This window comes from Marmota flaviventris, chromosome 6 (genome assembly GCF_047511675.1).
Source record: "Marmota flaviventris isolate mMarFla1 chromosome 6, mMarFla1.hap1, whole genome shotgun sequence".
NCBI lineage: Eukaryota > Metazoa > Chordata > Mammalia > Rodentia > Sciuridae > Marmota > Marmota flaviventris.
In genome coordinates, this window is record NC_092503.1 from 117277732 (window position 1) to 117297332 (window position 19601).

General features: G+C 51.4%; 1 protein-coding gene across 1 annotated transcript; it reads right to left on the minus strand.

The window, feature by feature from the left end:
* Positions 1–7852: 7852 nt before the first annotated feature.
* On the minus strand, positions 7853–15577 carry Mapk13 (mitogen-activated protein kinase 13). The gene is made up of 12 exons (XM_027943683.2): positions 15394–15577; positions 14527–14656; positions 13552–13610; positions 10719–10827; positions 10517–10546; positions 10032–10079; positions 9794–9908; positions 9584–9655; positions 8988–9067; positions 8667–8745; positions 8421–8597; positions 7853–8188 (listed from the first exon to the last, which is right to left on the minus strand). Exons 1-12 carry the CDS (start codon positions 15510–15512, stop codon positions 8106–8108), a joined length of 1101 nt encoding a protein of 366 aa, XP_027799484.2. The 5' UTR covers positions 15513–15577; the 3' UTR covers positions 7853–8105.
* Positions 15578–19601: the final 4024 nt, after the last annotated feature.

Here is a 19601-nt window from a genome sequence, read left to right on the forward strand (position 1 = left end):
AATGACAAACCCAGGACACAACCCCAGGTCTCTTTGGATACAAAGCCCATGCTTTTAAGGGCACAATCTGCTGTTACCTCAGACCCTCCCCAAGAGGCTGCAGATCCAGAGCAGGCAGGAGCAGGTTGTGTTCTGACTGCGCAGACTAACCCTGACCTGGATGGGCAGGGGGAGGCCCTTGGTCCTGCAGGCAGGATGGAGCTGCCTCTGGCTTTTAAGCGGGGGGGGGGGGGGGGGGGTGAGATGTCTCGGTAGCATTAGGGAAGAATAATCTGGCAGCAGAACAGGTAAGAAAGGGAGAGCCCAGAGGGAGGAATCTCTGCAGTGGTGCTGGCACAGAGGGGCCTGGACTTGTGGGCATGGCCCAGCTGTGGGGAGCATTCCCATGCAGGGCTCCTGAAGACATAGGTGAACAGGGGAGCAAGGTGGAGCAGGCAGAGGCCAGCGAAATAGCCCACCTGAGTAGCCCAAAGGTGAAGGGCACAGGGACCAGGTTAGGGTCCATTGGGAGCTGGTCTGGGCAGGTTATTTAGGAACGTTAAGTGGGAAGAGATGGCGTGGCGCAGGGTGGGATTCTGCAGAAAACCAACGAAGGCAGATCTGGGCTAGGCAGGTGGAGAAGGAGATGCAGTGGGCTGAGGGCCTCCCTCTCTGAGTCGGATCAGCAGCGGGAGGAGGTTAGACCAGTGGTGGGAATTGGAGAAATAGAGCAGAAGGGCACTGGGGTATGGCAGAGGGGCTCCCTGTCAAAGGGGTGGTTGCAGGGCCTGAAGAGCTGATCGAGCAGACACTGTTGGAGAAGGTAGAGAGTCTTGGTAGAAGAAGGGTAAAGACTGAGGGCAAATGTGAGGTGTTTGCTCAGAGCCAGGGGGAGCAATCAGAGAGGTGAACACAGAGTCTTCTCTTAAGACAGCTGGGCAGCGGTGAAGAAGCAGTATGGGAATCCTTCCTTGGTGGGAGGAGACGTGGTGAGCTAAGAACAGAACTGCTGAGGAGGACGAAGAGGAGATGTCAGGAAGACGGGGTGATTCAGAGGGGAAGAGGAAGAGTCCTCTGTTTCCTCGACTTCTCCCAAGTCCTTCTGTCCAGAAGTGAATCCTCAATCAATCACTAGCAAAGAAAAAAAGAATCACCCCTTGGTTTAGAGCATCCTGGGATGCCCCCTGGAGCTGGAGGGAAGGCCCACCTTCCCAAGCAAGCTGCAGCCTGAACCAAACGTGGGTTCCTTAAGCAAGACAGGACAGGAGCTGATGGTAGGTGACAAACTGTCAAAGAAGACCACAGTGAAGGTCCACAGGGCTTTTTTGGTGAAGGGTGCTGCTGCCCCAGGCCCCCACCTAGGACACAGGAGTTTCAGCCAAGACCAGGAAGCCTGTGTTTTGGCTCTAGCCTCCCTGAGTGCACCCAGCGGCCTCTTCCTGGACTTTGCTGACAGGGAGCTGGGCAGAGTCCCAAATGAACCAGGCACTTATGGGCCTCCTCCTTCTTCCCTCAGGAGAAACCTCCTCTCTAAGCCACGGTGCTTTTCAAAAGCACTTCCCTCCTTCACCCCAACTTCTCCCTGTCCTGGAGTCCAGGCAAAACATTCTCACTAGTAAGACATTGAAGAAAACAGAGGAACAGTTTTTTTTTTTTTTCTTTTTAATTTACTTTTTTAGTTGTAGTTGAACACAATTCCCTATATTTTATTTATTTTTATGTGGTGCTGAGGCTCAAACCCACTGCTTCACACATGCTAAGTGAGTGCTCTACCGCAGAGCCACAATCCCAGCCCAGAATAAGTATCTTGCTGGCAACTTCTTCTCTTGACCTCTTAACATGAGTCAGTCCCAAGGTCTGGTGGCTCTTTTGTGCCTATGGTGGTTGGGAGGACAGGCAGTAATTCAGAAAGAAAAAAAAAATAATAAATTAACCTCAATAAGCGATCATGTTCTTGTCATCTAATGCCTCAGGAAGGAGGATCAAAATTTCAAGGCCAGACTCAGCAACTTAGTGAGACCCTGTCTCAAGATAGAAATAAAAAAGGGCTGGGATATAACTCAGAGGTAGAGTGTTTTTGAGTTAAATCTCCAGTACCAAAAAAAAAAAAAAAAAAAAGAAAGAAAGAAGGAAAGAAAGAAAAGAAAAGAAAGCAACCATACCCCGTGTCATGGGAAGAACATCATGGTGGTAGACACAGGGGCCTGGTCTCAGTCCCTACTCTGGGCCTTCATAGGAAGTACTTTAGGGCAGCAGCATGCTAACCATGTTGCAAACTAGACGTAGAACACTCCAGAAATTCCATTTTAAAAAAATGCCCCAGGCAGACTGATCCCTACCTAGTTAGAGGTACCAAGCTCAGGGAATGGGGCAGAGTTGCAGGTACCCTGGGGCAGAGTAGCACATTTCCTACCCGCTCCTATCATACAAGGGGAGAGGTCAGGTGTTGTTAAGGACTAACAGAGAATACCTAAGGTCACATTTTAATACCTAGAACAGGTGTTCTTATCTGGAATGTTAAGGAATAGCAGAAAAGACTAAGGTCATGTTTTAATATCTAGACCAGGACTTCTTATCTGGAATTCATGAACCATAAATCGCAAGGCCCACAAACTCAAATTAAAAAATAACACCACTTTATTTCCACTCACCCCAATTTCCTCCGTTAGGAATGAAGTTAGCAAACTCTAGTCATATTAGCAGCACCAGTAGAAATCACAGAGCTTCTCGTATCCCTATAAAGCTGTAGGTGTCCCAAAGCATCATTTAGATTCATCTCTACTTCAGGTTTATAGTAGTGAGTAGGCCCACCACTAGCTCTTATAATTAGATGTGCTAATAAAGAAACCCACGAATTATCACATCCCACAAAAAAATTTGAAAATTTTTTGATAACTGGATCTCAGTACAACTTTCTTTGTCATCCTACGTATTTCATGCATTTAAAAATATTGTTTTGAGAAGGGGAACCATGGCACAAAGAAAGGTCAAGGGCCGGTGGCCGAGAGAATCCCTATTGCCACTCAGCTATGACCTGGCCCAGAGTGAGGGCAGCTGCTCAGGTGGCACCATCCCTGTTCTTCAACTCCCCACGAGGGCCTGGGAGTGACCATGACTGTGACAACTCACTGGATATTCAGCTGGACTGAGTGACGTTGGACTATGCCAATGGGAAAATCTGAAAATCCCCATCCTCCTCTCAAGGGATTTAGGGGGACCGAGGACGGAGCAGAGCTCACTGGGGATGAGGAAGGGCATGTCCCAGGGAATTTTTTTCCACTGAATGGAAGGACATGGAAGCCATGAGAGGGGAGAAAGGCCGGCAAGAGTCCTTCTCCTTCTCCTGCTGGGTTGTAGCACAGCCCAGGCCCCGAAGCCTGGTCAAGGGCACAGCCATTTCTTTTTTTCTGGTACTGGGGACTGAACCACTTTACCACTGAGCCACATCCCCAGCCCTTTTTATGTTTTATTTTGAGACAGGGTCTCCCTAAGTTGCTCAGGGCCTCACTAAGCTGCTGAGGCTGACCTCGATCTTGTGGTCCTTCTGCCTCCTCAGCCTTCTGTGTCACTATACAGGACCGGGGCCACTGCGCCTGGCTAGAGTAGACCATAAGCCATTGCAATGGGCCAGGAGAAAATTCAGCCTTGTCCCCTTTCAAGCTGATTTCCAGTCCTGGAGGCAGCTGGGGGCCACACCCACCCACTCACCCTGGCCAGCAGTTCTGTCTGATCCTCACACTAGACAGGCCCCGCCTTGGGACAACTCAGCTGAAACTGCTCTCAAGGACGATCCAGGCCACAGTGGCCTTGGGAGAGGGGCTGTTATTGTGAAAGGACACCCTCCAGCTCGCAAAGGAGGGAGTAGAGGGCTGCTATAGAATGTCCCCAGTCACTGTGTTTGCTTCCTTGTGTATTCTGCTTTCTGAGCCACCTCCTTAGCCACAGGGCAAAGCCCCACCTCATCCACCCAGGCCTGGGTCATGATTCCTGTCCTAGGGAGGTGCTGCCAGTCAAGAGCAGGGAAGTCGAGGCACCCCCATGCTTAGCCCTTTTGCCCTAGTCACCAGTCACCTGTTTCCTGTCGTGCTGGCTGTGTGCCCTGGGAGAAGCCCACCAGCTCCTCCATTAGGTGAGCACCTTCTCCGCCTTGGGGAGAGTTTCTCAGGTTTGAGATAACTGTGGGGGAAGGGACTAAAGTTTAATCCTGGAGTGAGGAATGGACTGGAGGGATGCTGAGGGGTGACAGGAGTTTGGGAGAGACTTTCTTTCAGGGTCACCCAATTCTGCCTCCTGTCACACTCTCTGCTGTCTTCAGTACCACCCTGGTACTGTAATGCCAGATTCGTGGGACCCCAATAGACCTCCAGGAGCCGAATCCGATGCAATCACACAAGAGTCTTTTATTGCAAGCTGGAGCCTGGACTCACAACCCTATTTTATGGGTTTGGGGGGGATACTCTATGCGTCACAACATCACACAGCAAATCATTCCATACCGGGGGAAAATCAAACAACAATTCTTAACATTGATTAGCACACTCACTGGCGGGAACAAGTTGGGTAGGGGTGATTGGTTAGTACAAGAGGGGGATTCCTTTTAACTGATTGGTTTAGGCCACGAGGTGTGTACGTGCTGAACTACATGGTTTCCCAACATGTTATCAACCACCATAAACTCTGGGGGGATCATCTGGCACCCCAGTATTTTCTCTGTCTCATGCTGATTGGTGGTTGCTAGGGGTTGCTATGGGTCCTCACCTAGCCTAACTGAGTCAGGGACACCTGGTGCAACAGATCTCTCCTGTTATTTTCAAACTACTCAGCAGGGTGGATATGTGCCTATGAGCTCTCTGTGGGTTTTTCCAAGGACAAGGGTCACGCCCCCTTCCTTGGACAGGCTTTGCTCTGAGGTAGAGGCTGGTTTCTCAAAAATGGAGTCACATCAGTTTCTCAGTACCACAACTGGTCTGATTGAACAGGAACATGATGTACAGGACCCTGGGACACCATGCATTCTTGCATTCACAGATATTGGTTTGGAGCAGGGGTTGGAGTGGGCATTGGAGGGGGGAGGCCTACCACACACACTGGACATGCTGCTCACAGAGGGCCTGGGGCATGAGGAAGCCCTGTTCTCTGAGGGAGGCCTGAGACAGTCTCAGAGGGTGAAGATTTCCCTGGGTGGAGGTGTTGCCGAAAACTCGGTCCTTGTCCCTGATGTCAATCCAATAATGAGGACACAGTTTTGAGGAAAAAGGAAAAAAAGACGGTTTATTGTTTTGCTAGCAAAGAAGAAACACAGGGGACTCCTGTTCCAAAGGCTGTGATTCTGCCCATCAGCAAGAACAGGGGGCTTTTACAGAGAAAATGAGATCAGGGAGAAGTTTAAGGAAAAGAAGATTGGGAAAAACAAAAACAACAACAGGCAAGTTTCAAAGTCACAAAGGGTGTAGTCAAAGCATCAAATGAACCCCTGTTACTGAGAGGGGTAGAAGGCGTGCTAAGCAGAGGGAAGTGCAGGCTCTAGGCCTGCTGGGGAGACGCAGTGTGGTGACCTATGAACTGGGCTGCGCTGAGTAGAGGGCTGAGTATGTGGCACTGTCAGGAGAAAATGAGGTCCTCTGGCTCAGCACATTTGGGAAGCTCTGGATTAAAGAAACTAGAACAGAACTCTATTTCTTTGGGACTTGTCAGAGCCTTTAACCTGATAATGTGTGGGCTGAGTTTTATGGTGGACCCCAGGACTGGTTGTCCTGCAGCAGGCCACACTGGCTTGAGGACCATGGGAGGCAGTGAGATTGGTGAGGTTAGAGAGGGTGCTGGAGGCTGTGAATGCCAGGCTGAAAAGGTGGGACCCTTTCCTTGGAGCTGGTGAGGAGTCTCAGAAGAAGACTTAGAAGGGTTTAGATTCATGGAACCTGGGTCAGCTTAGTAACCGGGAAGGCCAGAGCTAAGGCAGGATGTGGGCAGTCCCAGCCAAGGACTTGCCCTGTATTGACAACCATCTTCTCCATGGGAGAGAATGGCCCATGGACACAGCCAGCAGTGAAGGGGCTGGAGAGCCAGGCAACAGGAGGGAGGCTAGGCAACCCCAGGGACCAGATTTGTCTGGGGCCTTTGGCACAGTAGTCAAGCCTGCCTGGGTTCTTATTCTGTCTCCAGCATTTCCTAGCCCTTGGTATCTGACCTCATCTCTCTGGGGCCTCAGGGATTTTGTTGTTTACTAATCAACTTTATTTTTAGAGCCATTTTAGTTTTGCAGAAAGTACAAAGGGTTCCCCCATGTTGCACTAGTGTGATAAATTGTTACAAATGATAAACCAACACTGGTACATTGTTTTCCATTATTACCATCTTGCTCTGGTGTGGTGAATTGTTACAAATGATGAACCAAATCTGGTACATTGTTACCAACCAAAGCTTATAGCTGATTTGAGGGGGCATTGTGGTATGTTGAACAGAGACATCACATATACACTGTGGCAGGATGACACAGAAGAGATTCACTGCCCTAAAACTGCTCCATCTGACCTCAGTCTTAACATGAAGCCAGAGTGAAGCATATATGACCCATGCCACCCCCCAGGACCGGCGTCTTCCACTTTCTCACCCAGGCCTCCTGACAAAGTGGTACTGAAATCAGCTAGATGCTTCTCTAAATGAGGACTGACATCCATCAGAACCACTGGGCTTGAGTCAGCATGAGTGGTCCTCGTTCACATGTGCATTCTAGGGTCTCAACTCCAGGCCTGCTGAATCAGTATCCCTGGGCTAGGCCCAGGAATCTGCATTTTAACACGTTCTTCTGATGCCTGGGGCGGGAACCCCAGAGCAGGCTCCTGACGACTGGTACAAATGGGAATTTATTAAAGTTTTTCAAACCTGAACAGAAGAACCTTAGGCATTGTCAGGTTAAAGCTCCGGAGAGACAGGCCATCTCCCCAAAGGGGAAAGGAGCGGCTCAGTTTGCCATAAAGCCAAGCAGCAGCCCATTCCTGTCTTCTGCAGATCCCAGTCAACAAGCTGCTGCCAAAGCCTATCTGCTCGCCTCTTGCTCACCCAAAATAACCTGGATGCAACGCCTCGCCAGCTGCAGTTCCCTCCGCCACACTCTTCCTTTAGCAGCCAAACACATTTGGCTCCATACAGAGCACAAGGCCTGAGCACAGGGCCCAGGACTGGGTTGAACGCTGTTCCCCCCACCCCCCCAAAATTAATATCCCCGTGGAGCCTCAGAATATGACTGTATTTGAGAATAGTCTTTGCAGACATAATCAGGATTGAGATGAGATCATGATGGATTAGGGTGGACCTAGAAAATGACTGGTGTGGGCTGGGGATGTGGCTCAAGCGGTAGCACGCTCGCCTGGCATGCGTGCGGCCCAGGTTTGATCCTCAGCACCACATACAAACAAAGATGTTGTGTCCGCCGAGAACTGAAAAATAAATATTAAAAATTTCTCTCTCTCTCTCTCTTTAAAAAAAAAAAAAAATGACTGGTGTTCCCATATCAGAGGACAGACAGAGGGAGGCACAGAGAAGGCCATGTGAAGATACTGGAGAGGTTGGAGTGATGCCACTACAGGCCAAGAGAGGCCAAGGAATGCCTGGAGCAGCTAAAGAAGTAAGGAAGGACGGTTTTCTACAATCTTCTGAGAGAGGTTGGCTTCACCGACACCTTGATCTTGGACTTCTGGCCTCCAGAACTGTGACAGAATAAAATTTCTGTTGTTTTATGCCTCCTAGTTTGTGGGTGGTTGTTACAGCAGCTCTAAGAAACTGATACACCATCATGGCCATTGATGGGTGGTCCGACTCAGCCCAACCCTCTCAGCACCCCTACAGCTGGAAAGGAAAGGACCCCACACTCAGGTGATTCCCCAGACAGGCATTTTAATGCAACTCGTTTTGACCAGAGCTATTTCCTCCCCATCAACGCCACTGAATTCTATCTGGCCCATTCCTATGTCTGGGGAAGGCACTTCTATCTTCTGCTTGAGAGGCTATAATATGTGAAGGGTTGAGACTTTAGTAGTGACAACGAAATATTGGTTCTGGGGCAGTGTCTGGCTGGTGGTGCCACATGGTAGTCCCCTGGCTCAGCGGGGGGGGCCTGGCTGGAAGAGTCACTGCAGCCTCATGCCACTCCGGCGCCGCGAGTCCTTCCGGGCAATGGGGCTGAAGTTCATGATCTCCTTGTAGATGTGCTCTAGGAGAGACAGGGTGCTTTCAGGTGAGCGGGAGGATGCTTAGGAGGGAGCCCAGCCCACAGCCCGCATGGAGCATGAGATCAGTCCAAAGAGAAAACACACAGGAAATCATAGCCACTTGGAGGGAAGCGGGCAGGAGTCTCGGGTGGCAGGTGGGGCCAGCAGAAGCCAAGCATGAAAACAAGGAGACAGGCTGAAGGCAGAGAGGGAGGAGCTGGATCCAGCTCTTACGCTTCCATTCGTCCACTGTGAGTTTCTGGTGCTCTAAGGCATCGTCAAATGGCTGCTGGGCCTCAGTCTCCTCCTCAGGGTCCCGGAAAGGTTCAAAGAAGGGGTGGGCGAGGGCCTGTGAGGCCGTCAGACGCTTGTCCACATCCAGTTCCAGCATCTTCTCCAGCAGGTCTGTGGCTACAGAACAGCCATGAGCCTCCCACTCCAGGCCTGGGGGAGCCCCTGGGGACCAAGCCCAAGACTCACCCTGAGGGCTGGCACGTGGAAAGAGCTGAGTGAAGTCCTTCTTGGGGCTCTGTGGCAGGGCCTGGATGTAGGATTTGGCCTAGAAGATAGAAAAGCATGGGATTCCTCAGGCCTCAGGGTACCAAGCAGGGATTTCAGAAAAGTCCCAGAGCAGGGTTGAAGGTTTAGGCTGAGAGACTAAGGTGGCAATAACACCTGTCAGGGAAGAAGGACATGGTGGGAAGACACAGGTGAGCCCTCATTCCAAAGGCCCCCCACCCACCTGGCCCTGAGGTCAGCCAAGCACATAGCCTAGGCCCGCTCAGGTCATCTGCTACCCACCGCTTTGTCATTCAGCTTCTGCACAAACTCTGCGCCTGGCACCCCAGTCACTTTCAGGATCTGGGTCAACTGGTCCAGGTCTTGGCAGTGGTTAAGGTGCCCCCTCACCGCTGATGCGTCAGAGCCCACCCTCTCTGTGGCCATGGTACAGGCTCCAGACCTGCCTGACCACTTCCTGCTCTCAGGACAGGAGGCTCGGCCTTCAGACTGTCTCCAGAGGTTCTCCCGATGGGCCAGGCCAAGAAAGAGGGGTCCCTCCTGAAAAACGCTACCAGAGCACATGGACCTCCTAGCCTTCATCCCTCTCAGCCACCCTTATTTCCTTATCTTCTCCCCTGACCCTGGCACTGCCAGCTGAGCAGGACAGACTCCATGTCCCCTGTGCCTGCAAATCTCCATCAGTATGTGGAGTGCATCCTCTACGTGATAGTGGAATTTAAGGGCCTCATTTTCATTGTTCTGCTCATCTGCATTTTAAAATTATTCTACAGACAGTGGGTATTACTTTTGCACTAAGAAAGACAGAGTTATTTAAATAAAGTGTGTCCTGAAGGAATGGTCCCCAGTTGCAGTCTGGTGTTTCCAGGAAAGGATACAATCTTTCCCCTTGAACAGAGTTTTCCCGGTCAGCATTTCAGCCATGATGCAGCCGACAGACCAAATATCCACTGCAGAGGGAGGAAGGAAGTGTCACCTGGCCCGTCTGACCAGACCCTGCGATCAGTCACACAGAGTAACCAGATGACCTCAGGGAAGCTGACAGAGCAGGCCAGCCCCAGCCCCCACCCCAGCAGCTGACAACTGACCAGTCTGGTTATAATGCATCCAGCTGAGGATCACTTCAGGGGCCCGGTACCAACGGGTCACCACGTAGCCAGTCATCTCAGCATCCGCAGGCCGTGCCAGCCCAAAATCCAGGATCTAAGGCTCAAGGGACACAGGAAGAAGGAGCTGGCAGAGCAGGCGCTCTGGAGCAGCTCTGAGGAGCTCCTGCAAGAAGGGGCCCACCCCAACCCGGACTGGGCCTGTCCTCAGCCCACTCACCTTCAGCTCGCAGTCCTCGTTCACGGCCAGGTTGCCTGGCTTCAGGTCCTGGGTGGGAGGACACAGAGTGAGCACTGGGCTGAGAGACAGAGACAGAGCTCCTTCTGGCTCTGCCACCCCCAGCACGGTGGCCTTAGCCAGGCCCCTTGCCCTCTCTGGGCTGTTTCCTCATGTGTAAAATGAGGGTTACACTCAGTGTTCTCTAGGGACCCATCCAGCTCCACAGTCTCCTGATTGATTCCTGAAGCCTGACACCCCAGCTCAGGGCTCATTTTGTAACAATTCCCCCACAAAATTCTCCACAATACAACAATTTTTCCACACAGGCCTTCCCAGGCCAAGGCTGGGTCTGAAGAATCCATATTCTGTGCTCCTGAAAATCCTCCTCTCTCCCCAACTCTCCCAATTCCTTAGTTGCTATAGGACCTCACTCTTCCAGGAGTGGGTCAGGGACCCCTGAGAATCAAAGCAGAGAAAGCACTCACCCTGTGGACAACCCCAGCCGAGTGGATGTACTGAGTGGGAGAGAGAGAGAAGGGTGAGTCCTGCACTCAGGTTTCCAAGCCAGCTCAGCAGGCCGCCCCGTAACCTTCTTTGCCCATTAGGATGCCCTCCCTCCAGCCCTCCCTGAACCTTGGGTCTCAACACCAAGGAACCCTCTCTGCCATACTCATAGCCCTAACCCACCTTAAGACCTTTGAGCATCTGATACACCAGGTACTGGATCTTCTCCTCACTGAACTCCATCCCCATGATCTTCTGCAGGTCTGTCTGCATGAAGGGCATCACCAGGTAGCTGGAAGGCACGAGGACTTCTTGGCACAGCTCCAGCCCCCACCCAGACCCAGGTCTTGGCTCAGAGGTGGGGCACAGTGGTGGGGACAGAACAGAGCCTTAGAGATGATCTCAGGCAAGAAGGTGTAAAAAGAATCAGGCTCATACGGGCCTCAGGGCTCCTGGCTTCCACCGTCCCTGTGGCAGGCTGCCCAGCTGGCAGGGCTCAGGGTAAACATGGCATTGGAGCCTGCTCAGGAAAACCAAGTGGAGCTGTGTTCCCGCTCTTCAAAGGTGCCCTCTCCTTGCCTCCTTCACACTCCACAGCAAACCTCAGCTGGGAGCTAGAAGCATCTGCCAGTATTTCCTTCTGTTTCTGTCCAAATGTCTTCTCTCTCAGGGGTTCAGGCCCAGCTGAGCTGGCACCACTAACAAATGTCCGCCCTTCCAAGAAGGAAACAATACAACAATTTTCAGGAAGGTGGAAGAAGAAGGTGGCTGGGTTGTTGCACCCTCTTGTGGGATTACAAAACAAGTCATGGTCAGCAAAATGTAACTGTTACTCAAGGTAGTAACAGCAAAATTCCAGAACAAAAGACAACAGATTACCAAACAAATATTTTTTAAAACCAGACATAGTGGATGCCATCTCCAAGGGTCCCTAAATTCTTGAAGCCACCTTCTACCTGACCATACCCTCTCCTCTCCAGGACCTTGTTGCACACACAATCCCTCTGCTGTGTCCTTCACTTCTGCATGAACCCTGGTCCTTTCTTCTGGCTCACAACGTTGCTTAAGTTTTTCAACTTTGCTGCTTTTTTTTTTTTTTTCTTTTTTGGTACCAGGGATTGAACCCAGGGGTTCTAAGCCACCAAGCCACATCCCCAGCCCTTTTTTGTATTTTATTAGAGACAGGGCCTCACTGAGTTGCTTAGCGCCTTGCTGTTACTGAGGCTAGCTTTGAACTCACAATCCTACTGCCTCAGCCTCCCAAACCACTGGGATTACAGGCGTGTGCCATCAATGCCTGTCAATTTTGCTTCTTTAAGTGACCACTACTTCTTCCTCTCTTGCCACCAAACTTCTAGAAGGGTGTTCCATACTCCCTGACTCTGCATTCACACTCCATTCCCTGACAACCTGGCTTCTGTTCCTGTCCTATAGCCACATTGCTCAGCGATCACCCCACAAAGTCACAAGGATCCTTTTCTTGTTTTTCCTTTCACAAAGTCCAACACTCCTTGAAAATTCTCTGCCAACTCCCCTCTTTCTCTAATCATAATATTATATATATATATATATATATATATATATATATATATATATATATATATATATGGTGTGTGTGTGTGTGTGTGTGTGTGTCTGTGCGCGCGCACGCGCCAGGGATTAAACCCAGGGACACTTAACCACTAAGTCACATGCCCAGCCCTCTTTATATTTTATTTTGAGACAGGGTCTCACAAAGTTGCTTAAGACCTCACTAAATTGCTGAGGCTGGCTTTGAAGTCAAGATCCTCCTTTCTCAGCCTCCCAAGCTGCTGGGATTATAGGTGTGCACCACTATGCCCAGCGGATCAGCTTTATTTTGATTTGCTCATCCTTTTCTACCTTCCCTCTAATGTGGCTCTGAATCACATTATCATATCATGTTTTACACCTATTCTTGGGCTTCAACTACCATCCAAAGGTGATTATTCCAACCCAAATCTGTATCACTAATCCAATCCATATCATTAACCCTGAACCTCTCCCGAGGTTCATATTTATTTGCAACTCTGATTAAACACTTGAATGTTCAAGGTTCTATAAAAGTGAAGTGTCCAAAGTGAAGTTCATTATCTTTCCCCCAAGGTCTGTTCTTCCTCTGCCTTGTATTCCAAGCAGGAGCCCAAGCATCTCCCTACCTACACCTCCTCAGCCCCTGCATCCCAAAAGACACGATATTTTTTAGTGCTGCCTCCCAAACAGGTGTCAGGTCTGCCACCAACATTCCCTTCCCTTGGACTGTAGATCCAGGTCTGTTTCACTGGCCTCCATGTCTTCCCTCCTCTCTGGAGGTCCTCCCTGCTGCTTGAGTGCATCCCTCAAATTGCGTCTGACCACATCACTGCCCTGCTCCAAACCTCCATGGACTTGTGGCTGCTTGTGGAATTGAGTCTGGACTCGGAGCTGGGCCGAGCCAGCTGTTGGCCTTCACTCACATCCTGAACATCACAATATTGTCCAATCTGTCGCATCTCATTCAGACAGTGCAATAGCAAAGCCAGACACTCAGCAATTACATGTCCTGGTTCTGTATAACTGGCAAATACCCCAGAGGTAGCCAAGGGTACCTGATCCTCACTTCAAGCTAGAAAAAGGCCTATGGTCCAGAGCTACACCTAGGCCCCCAGGGAACGGTAAAGGGAGACAGTGCAAACCCTGTGGGAACTGGCAGGGATGCCTTTGTGGTGGTAAAACTGGGTAACAAGCAAAATAACTGTGCAGACAGCTCCCTACCAGGCAGGTACCACACAAGCCCCCCTCCCCCCCCCCCCCCCCCCCCGATTCTGCCTGCTTTTCTTCCACTCTGGGCTGATGCTACCTCTCCAGAGAGAACCTCACCTTGACAGCCCACAGGCACAAAGACTGCCAGGGCAGCAAGCCCTCCACCCAGGAAAGACCATCAGGATATTCCCCCAACTTACTGCTGAGCGGCAAGCAAGACCTGCAATTGCCCAGAACTCAGCGCAGCCTTACTCACAAGTCATGGAAGTTGCGCAGGGAGGAGGCTGGGGTGAAGACATCCAGGAGCCCAATGACCTGGGGAGGAAGTTGCCAGTGAGGACTAGACAGTCATCGCCCCTCCTCTCCACTCTGTCTGGGCCCCAGTCAAAAGAGCACCCATCCTGTCCCACTATACCACCTCGAGCAAGAAGCAGGTCCCCAAAATGCTTGGAAGCAGTAAAAGGGGCGAATCCCCCCATCTGGGAGGGAGCCTGTGATAAACTGTAATGGAGAGTCAGGCTGGGGAAAGGGGGAGGTAGGGAGAAGACAAGTGGTTGCTTCCACACCTGGTGTTCAGGTCAAGGGGCACAAACTCACTCTTGACTTAAAACCACGAGGGTTAAAAGAAGAAAAGGAGGGAAGGGGGAAAGACATCTCAGCCAGCAGGCTCCTGATCTCGACCTTGGATCTCCAGCCACATCTGTCCTTGCCTGCCATGGGGATAGTTCAGTCAGAGGCAAGATCACCCCTGACTGAAGGCCACAGAGGAGGGGTGTTCTGAAAGGGATGGGACTTAAAATGTACAAAATCCTTGGCAATCACTATTTGAAATGTTTGCCTCCAATCTAGGTATCCTGGAGGGAAGCCCTGTTGCCAGGTCCAGAGCTGGATCATTGGCTTTTCTGGTTGTTTCTATCAGACAGGATAGCCTAATGGTCATGTACTCAGTCTGGTTGGCTAGATCCAAATCCCAGCTCTGCTCTTGATGAACCACATAACCAGGAGTCTTTTTATGCTTCAATTTCCCCATCTGTGACACCGGGGCACTAATATTTATCTCCTTATGGAAAGGATAATATTAGTCAGTTCATGCAAAGATGTTACAATGTACATAGAGAGCAGTCAGTGCTCAATAAGTATATATTATTGTTGTTATCAGGGTCACTACAGGGCCAAGGCCGGCCCTCTGGGGCCTCCCTCCCTGCCTTCCCACCACCCAGGCTGAGCCTACGTTCTCATGCTGCATGTGCTTCAGCAGCAGGAGCTCTCGATAAGCCCGCTTAGCGAAGATCTCAGACTGGAAAGGCCTGCTCAGCTTCTTGATGGCCACCTTCTCCCCTGACCGTTTGTCGATGGCGGAGCTGCAGGGGCACAGGAAGGTCAGCGGGCAGCGGGTTTCCTCCTGAGTAGCACCTACTCCAGATCCCGGATGGTACCTCCTAGGCCACCCTCACCTCTGCACCCCAGACAAGGCTAGCAGGCTAGCTGGGAGGATCCAATGCCCAACACCCAGAACTTGGAGCGCAGCAGGAAGCTGTGGGAAATGGGTGGCAGCAACGGGGGCAGGGGCAACACACGGGGTGGGGGTGGGGGGCGGCAGAAACACTCTTATGCCTACAGGATTCAGGAATCTCACTATGCAATTTGGCAAGTTCCTTCCCCCTCTAGGGGCCCCGGTGGACCCAGCTGCAACGATGGGGATTTGCCCCATGAACTCTGGAGCCCTTTATAACATTAGAGCCTGGAGCACCGATCCAGTCCTACTTCAACCCACAGAGAACCCACGCAGCCACCCCTGTGCCTGGGGTGGCCCTGAGCCAGATTGTGCCGCAGCCTGAGGCTTCTCTCTCCTTTCCTGTCCGGCCCACCGCCCCTTCCCGGCTTCTGGAAACCACCCCCCACCCCGGGGAGGACGCTGGACCCTGGTGTCCTCGGGTAGTGCTGGGAAGGGGGCAGCCGAGGGCGGTCCGGGAGGACCAAGGCGTGCGGGGCGCCCGCCACGACTTGCTGGAGGAGCACGGGCGCCCGCCGAGCTCCCGCCTCGACGCCCAGGCGCCCCCCGCGCCCCGCAGCGGCCGCGCAGGCCCGGGGGTCTCACCACACGGCGCCATAGGCCCCGCTGCCGACGTGCGTCGGGCACAGGTAGGTCTTGGGCAGCTCCCAGGCGGTCTTGTTGACGTCCTGCTTGTAGAAGCCCTTTTTCCGGGTAAGGCTCATCCCGAGCACCCAATCTCGGCGGCCCCAGCGCGGCGGCTGCGGTGGCTGCCCGCCGGGATCCCAGCGCCCCAGCCCGCCCGCGGTCCCCGGCCGATCCCGCCCCGCGCCACCCGCTCCTCCCCCGCGCCGGGGCGGGGGCACCGGTCGGCGACGCGTTCACCTGCCGGCTCGCCCAGGTGCGCCGAGCGCCGCCACGCCCTGGCCCGCCTCTCAGCCCAGCGCACCCACGTTTCCGCCCGACACGCAGAGTGTGTGGCCCCGAGGCCCCGGCAGGTGCGCCGCGCCCGGGACTGCCGCCTGCTCCGAGGAAGGGGCGCCTCCCGGCCGTCGGGACCCGGTGGGAGCGGACGAGACCTGAAGAAGCCGGGCCTCGGTTCCCTCCAGTCCTGGTCTCCGTGGGACGAGCTGCCCCGGAGTTTTGAAGGCGATTTGTGAAAACAAACTCCCAAAGATAATGGGGTTCTCATGAACCCCATGACACTGTTCTTCAGCTTCAGCCATTACACCAACTCCACGTCCTCGTCGTCAATTTTATTTCCTCCACCCCCCTCCCTCGGCTACCTTATTTTGAAGCAAGACCCATGCATCATTTCATCCATATTTTTATATATTTATTTTTATATGGTGCTGAAGACGGAACCCAGTGCCTCACACGTGCTAGGCAAGTGCTCTATCACTGAGCCACAACCCCAGCCCTCATCCATAATTTTAAAAAAATCTCTGAAAACCAATAATCACAATATCATTCTCACACCTAAAATAAACAGCACTAATTTTATACCAAATGTCCACACAGGTACATATTTCCAGGTTTGAAACACAGATTTTGTTGGCTTCCTGACGCCCCATGAGGACAATGACAAACTAGGGTCATGCATGCACCTTTTGACTAATGGCGCCCCCCCCCCAAAAAAAAATTATTTTTTTCACATTAAATCTCTAGGTCCTCTGGGCAACAGGATAAGGGGCAGAAAATGGCTACAAATGCTTTGGGTGACCTGTGGACTTGTGGAAGGGGCAGGGACCACTTGCTTCATTTGTTAGAGAAAGAGTGTGTTTTTAAAGGAAAGGAATTCGTTAGATGCCTCGAGCAAGCTGGGGATCTGTACTAGGGAGCCCCCAACCCCTATGTGGAAACACCTCCTACACAGTCCTGTGGCATTAGGCACAACCTGAAGGACCATTTGGGGGTGGGTAGGGGATGCAAGATCCCCCAGAATTGTACAAAGTTATTGTGGGCAGAAAAATCTGTCTTCATCTCTGGGACAGGATAGAATATCAATAAATATATGGAGAATGAAAGGCAGAAACAGCCCATTTCTTGTAAAATTATACAATTTTATATATATGTGTGTATGTGTGTGTGTATGTACTTAATAAACACTTGTGTTTGCCATGTGCCAGTCATTATTTTAAGTGTTGTACATACATAACTCAGCCATGGTAAGAGGCCTGTGAGTCAGTACCATGATTAGCCTTACTTTAGAGATGAGGCACCCAAGGTAGCAAGGGGTTAAATAGTTTGCCCAAGGTCACTCTGGTGAGGCAGAGCTGGGTAAAGACACAGGTACAGGCTGATTCTAGAGCCCAGACTCTGGGCTACCAGGATATGCAGTATCTCTAGGAGGAGAAGCATTGCTCCTTAAAGGAAATGCCTGTGTTTTAATGATCTGCCTCACCTACACCATATAAGGCTGCCTACTGACCAAACCCTGCCTCCCTCAGGATACCCGCCCTGTGTATCTGACCCATTCCCTACCCCCTTTCCTTGCCCCCTCTTCTGCTCTGGCCCTGAGACACCTTGGGAGGAGAAGGGAAAGGGTGGAGACATACCTGGGAGTGCTGTAGGAGTTTGGGACCTTTGGGTTGGTGGCATCAGTGGAAGATGTCCTGAGTCTGAATTGAGGGTGGAATTCTAGAAACCTCATTCTAGAATTAGGCACAGACAAGAGAAAGTTGTCCAGAGAAACTTAGGGGTCTTGTTTGTTAATTTGTTTTGTTTTGTTTTCCCCAGGTAAAGGTTCCAGCAGGAAAAGGGGATGGTATTTGGACCTGACCCTGGGCAGAGGCTGAAATCTCTCTGTGGTGTGGCAAAGGGACCCAGGAAGGTGAGGAACACTGGGGACGCCGTCCCTGCCCAGGCAGGTGCAGTCCTTCCAGGGCACCAGCTGGCTACTCTGGCCATGGCTCTGGACACCTCTTGAGCAAGGGTCAGGAAGTGACTCAGGCCACACTGACTGTGACTCTGCTGGCACTGTCCCCCACCTTGGGCCTTGCTAGACCTGTGTTTACTCAGCAGCTTGGCAGCCTTGGAGGGAAGGGCTTAGAATCCAGTCAAGGAAGTCAGGAATGGAAGAGGAGGAACAGGAAGGTTGCTGAGGACATCTTAGGTACTCTACATCCCCAAGCCCTGGGCTCTTCTCCTTGTCTCCAAGGCCCCTTTGCTCTTCTCCCCAGACACTGCCTCCTTGTTGTCTGTTGGTTTCTGCCCTATAATATAGAGGCAGGGGCTCAGGAGACCAACTTTGGTATAGATACTTATGATGGCAGAGCTGTGGGTCACTGCCGCTGCCTAGCAGCCTGAGAGATTATACGGCATATGGCTAGCCTGGGGTTAAAAAAAAAATGTATAAAAATCTAGAGTGTGGTTGCTACTCTACTGAATGCATATCATTTCTATATCATTGTAAGGTAGAAAAATCATAAGTGGAAATATCTGTGTATTTAGAGTCTAAGGCGGGCAGCATTCCAAGTAAAGGTAACTATAGTCTTAACCACGGTCAGTTAGATAAGGGCTTTCAATGCCTCCAGCCACAGGTTGCCACAAATGCACCCAGGGTGAACAAGCTGAGTGAGTTACTCCTCGCAGCAAGGGAGAGCATGTGCTGTGGGGATCTCAGTGAGAGGGCATTAGGAAGGTTTTAGAAGGTTTGGGTGGTTAGGGAACTTGGGGGAGAGCTTAAGGCAGTGAGACTTTGTTCTGGACTGGATGCTGTCAAGAAGTGGAGCTGATTCTGTGACTGGGTGTCTTAATAAATCTTGCCTAAGGAGGGCAGTCTAGAAAGAGACAGAAGCTTTAGCTGGTAAAGAAGCAGCTTTTTTTTTAATAGTTCGCACTTGTAATCCCAGTGAGGATTGCAAGTTCAAGACCAGCCTCAGCAATTAAGCAAGACCCTGTCTTAAAATAAAAAGGACTAGGGACTTAGCTCAGTGGTAAAGTGCCCCTGGGTTCAATCCCCAGTACCAAAAAAAAAAAAAAAAAAAAAAAAAAAAGAAGCTTTTACTCTGATTAGCTATATAACAGGAGAGTGTTTGGACACTATTCATGTTTTGTCTCTGTTTAGATACATAATTATGAAGCAGTCTGTTTTTTGACTTGATCCATCCTGGTGACAGATGGCCTTGTTAGATGTTGATGTTTATGAAACTGTGTGGGCACAGACAGGACCAGGACTGTGCTGTGCCAGGCCTGATCTGAGCAACAAGGCTGGCTGAGAGGACCTGGGAGCTCACACATGTCAGGACTGTTTGGTCTATTGTTCCCAAAGTACAGATGAAGAGACTGAGGCCCAGAGAGGCTTAGTAATTTGACTGAGAATGTGGTGGACATTGGTTTCAAACCCAGTATCTGGCTCCCGAGTCTGTACATTTAAGCACCAACCAGGTTGCCTGTTACCCAGCAGGCGCTTGGCTGTCATCATAAGGCTGTGTCCCAAGCTAGGCTGTGAGACTGGAGGGCAGGGGCATGGTTTGGGACTGATGGTTAGTTTCATAGAGATGAGACAAAGCTCCACCTAATCATGAGGCCACATCCCTATACCACCCAGACTCCATCTGCTCAGGAATACAACAGCCCCTCAGATGCCATCTCTGCCCCACACAACAGTGCATGTTCTCACACTACTGGCAGGGGACCTCCACCTGGGGCCCCAGGGGGATAGAACAGGCCAAGGGAGCCTGCATGCTGTGGCCCTGCTCTGAGAGATGCCAGTCCTCCTGTGGAGCACCCAAAATGCCACAAAGCAATGAAAATTGCATGAAGTCAGGGAGATGCAGGAGAAAGGTGGGATTTTGTGTGAGGTGCTCTGT

What these genes read in the sequence shown, in the direction of transcription:
- Mapk13 (XM_027943683.2), bottom strand. Translation starts at nt 15,512, where the DNA reads ATGAGCCTTACCCGGAAAAAGGGCTTCTACAAGCAGGACGTCAACAAG. An exon ending in CGGCTGGGGTTGTCCACAGG is followed by an intron (nt 10,080 to 10,516) that starts GTGAGTGCTTTC and finishes CCTCCCACCCAG; the next exon opens with GACCTGAAGCCAGGCAACCT. An exon ending in AGAAGCTGAATGACAAAGCG is followed by an intron (nt 8,746 to 8,987) that starts GTGGGTAGCAGA and finishes TCTATCTTCTAG; the next exon opens with GCCAAATCCTACATCCAGGC.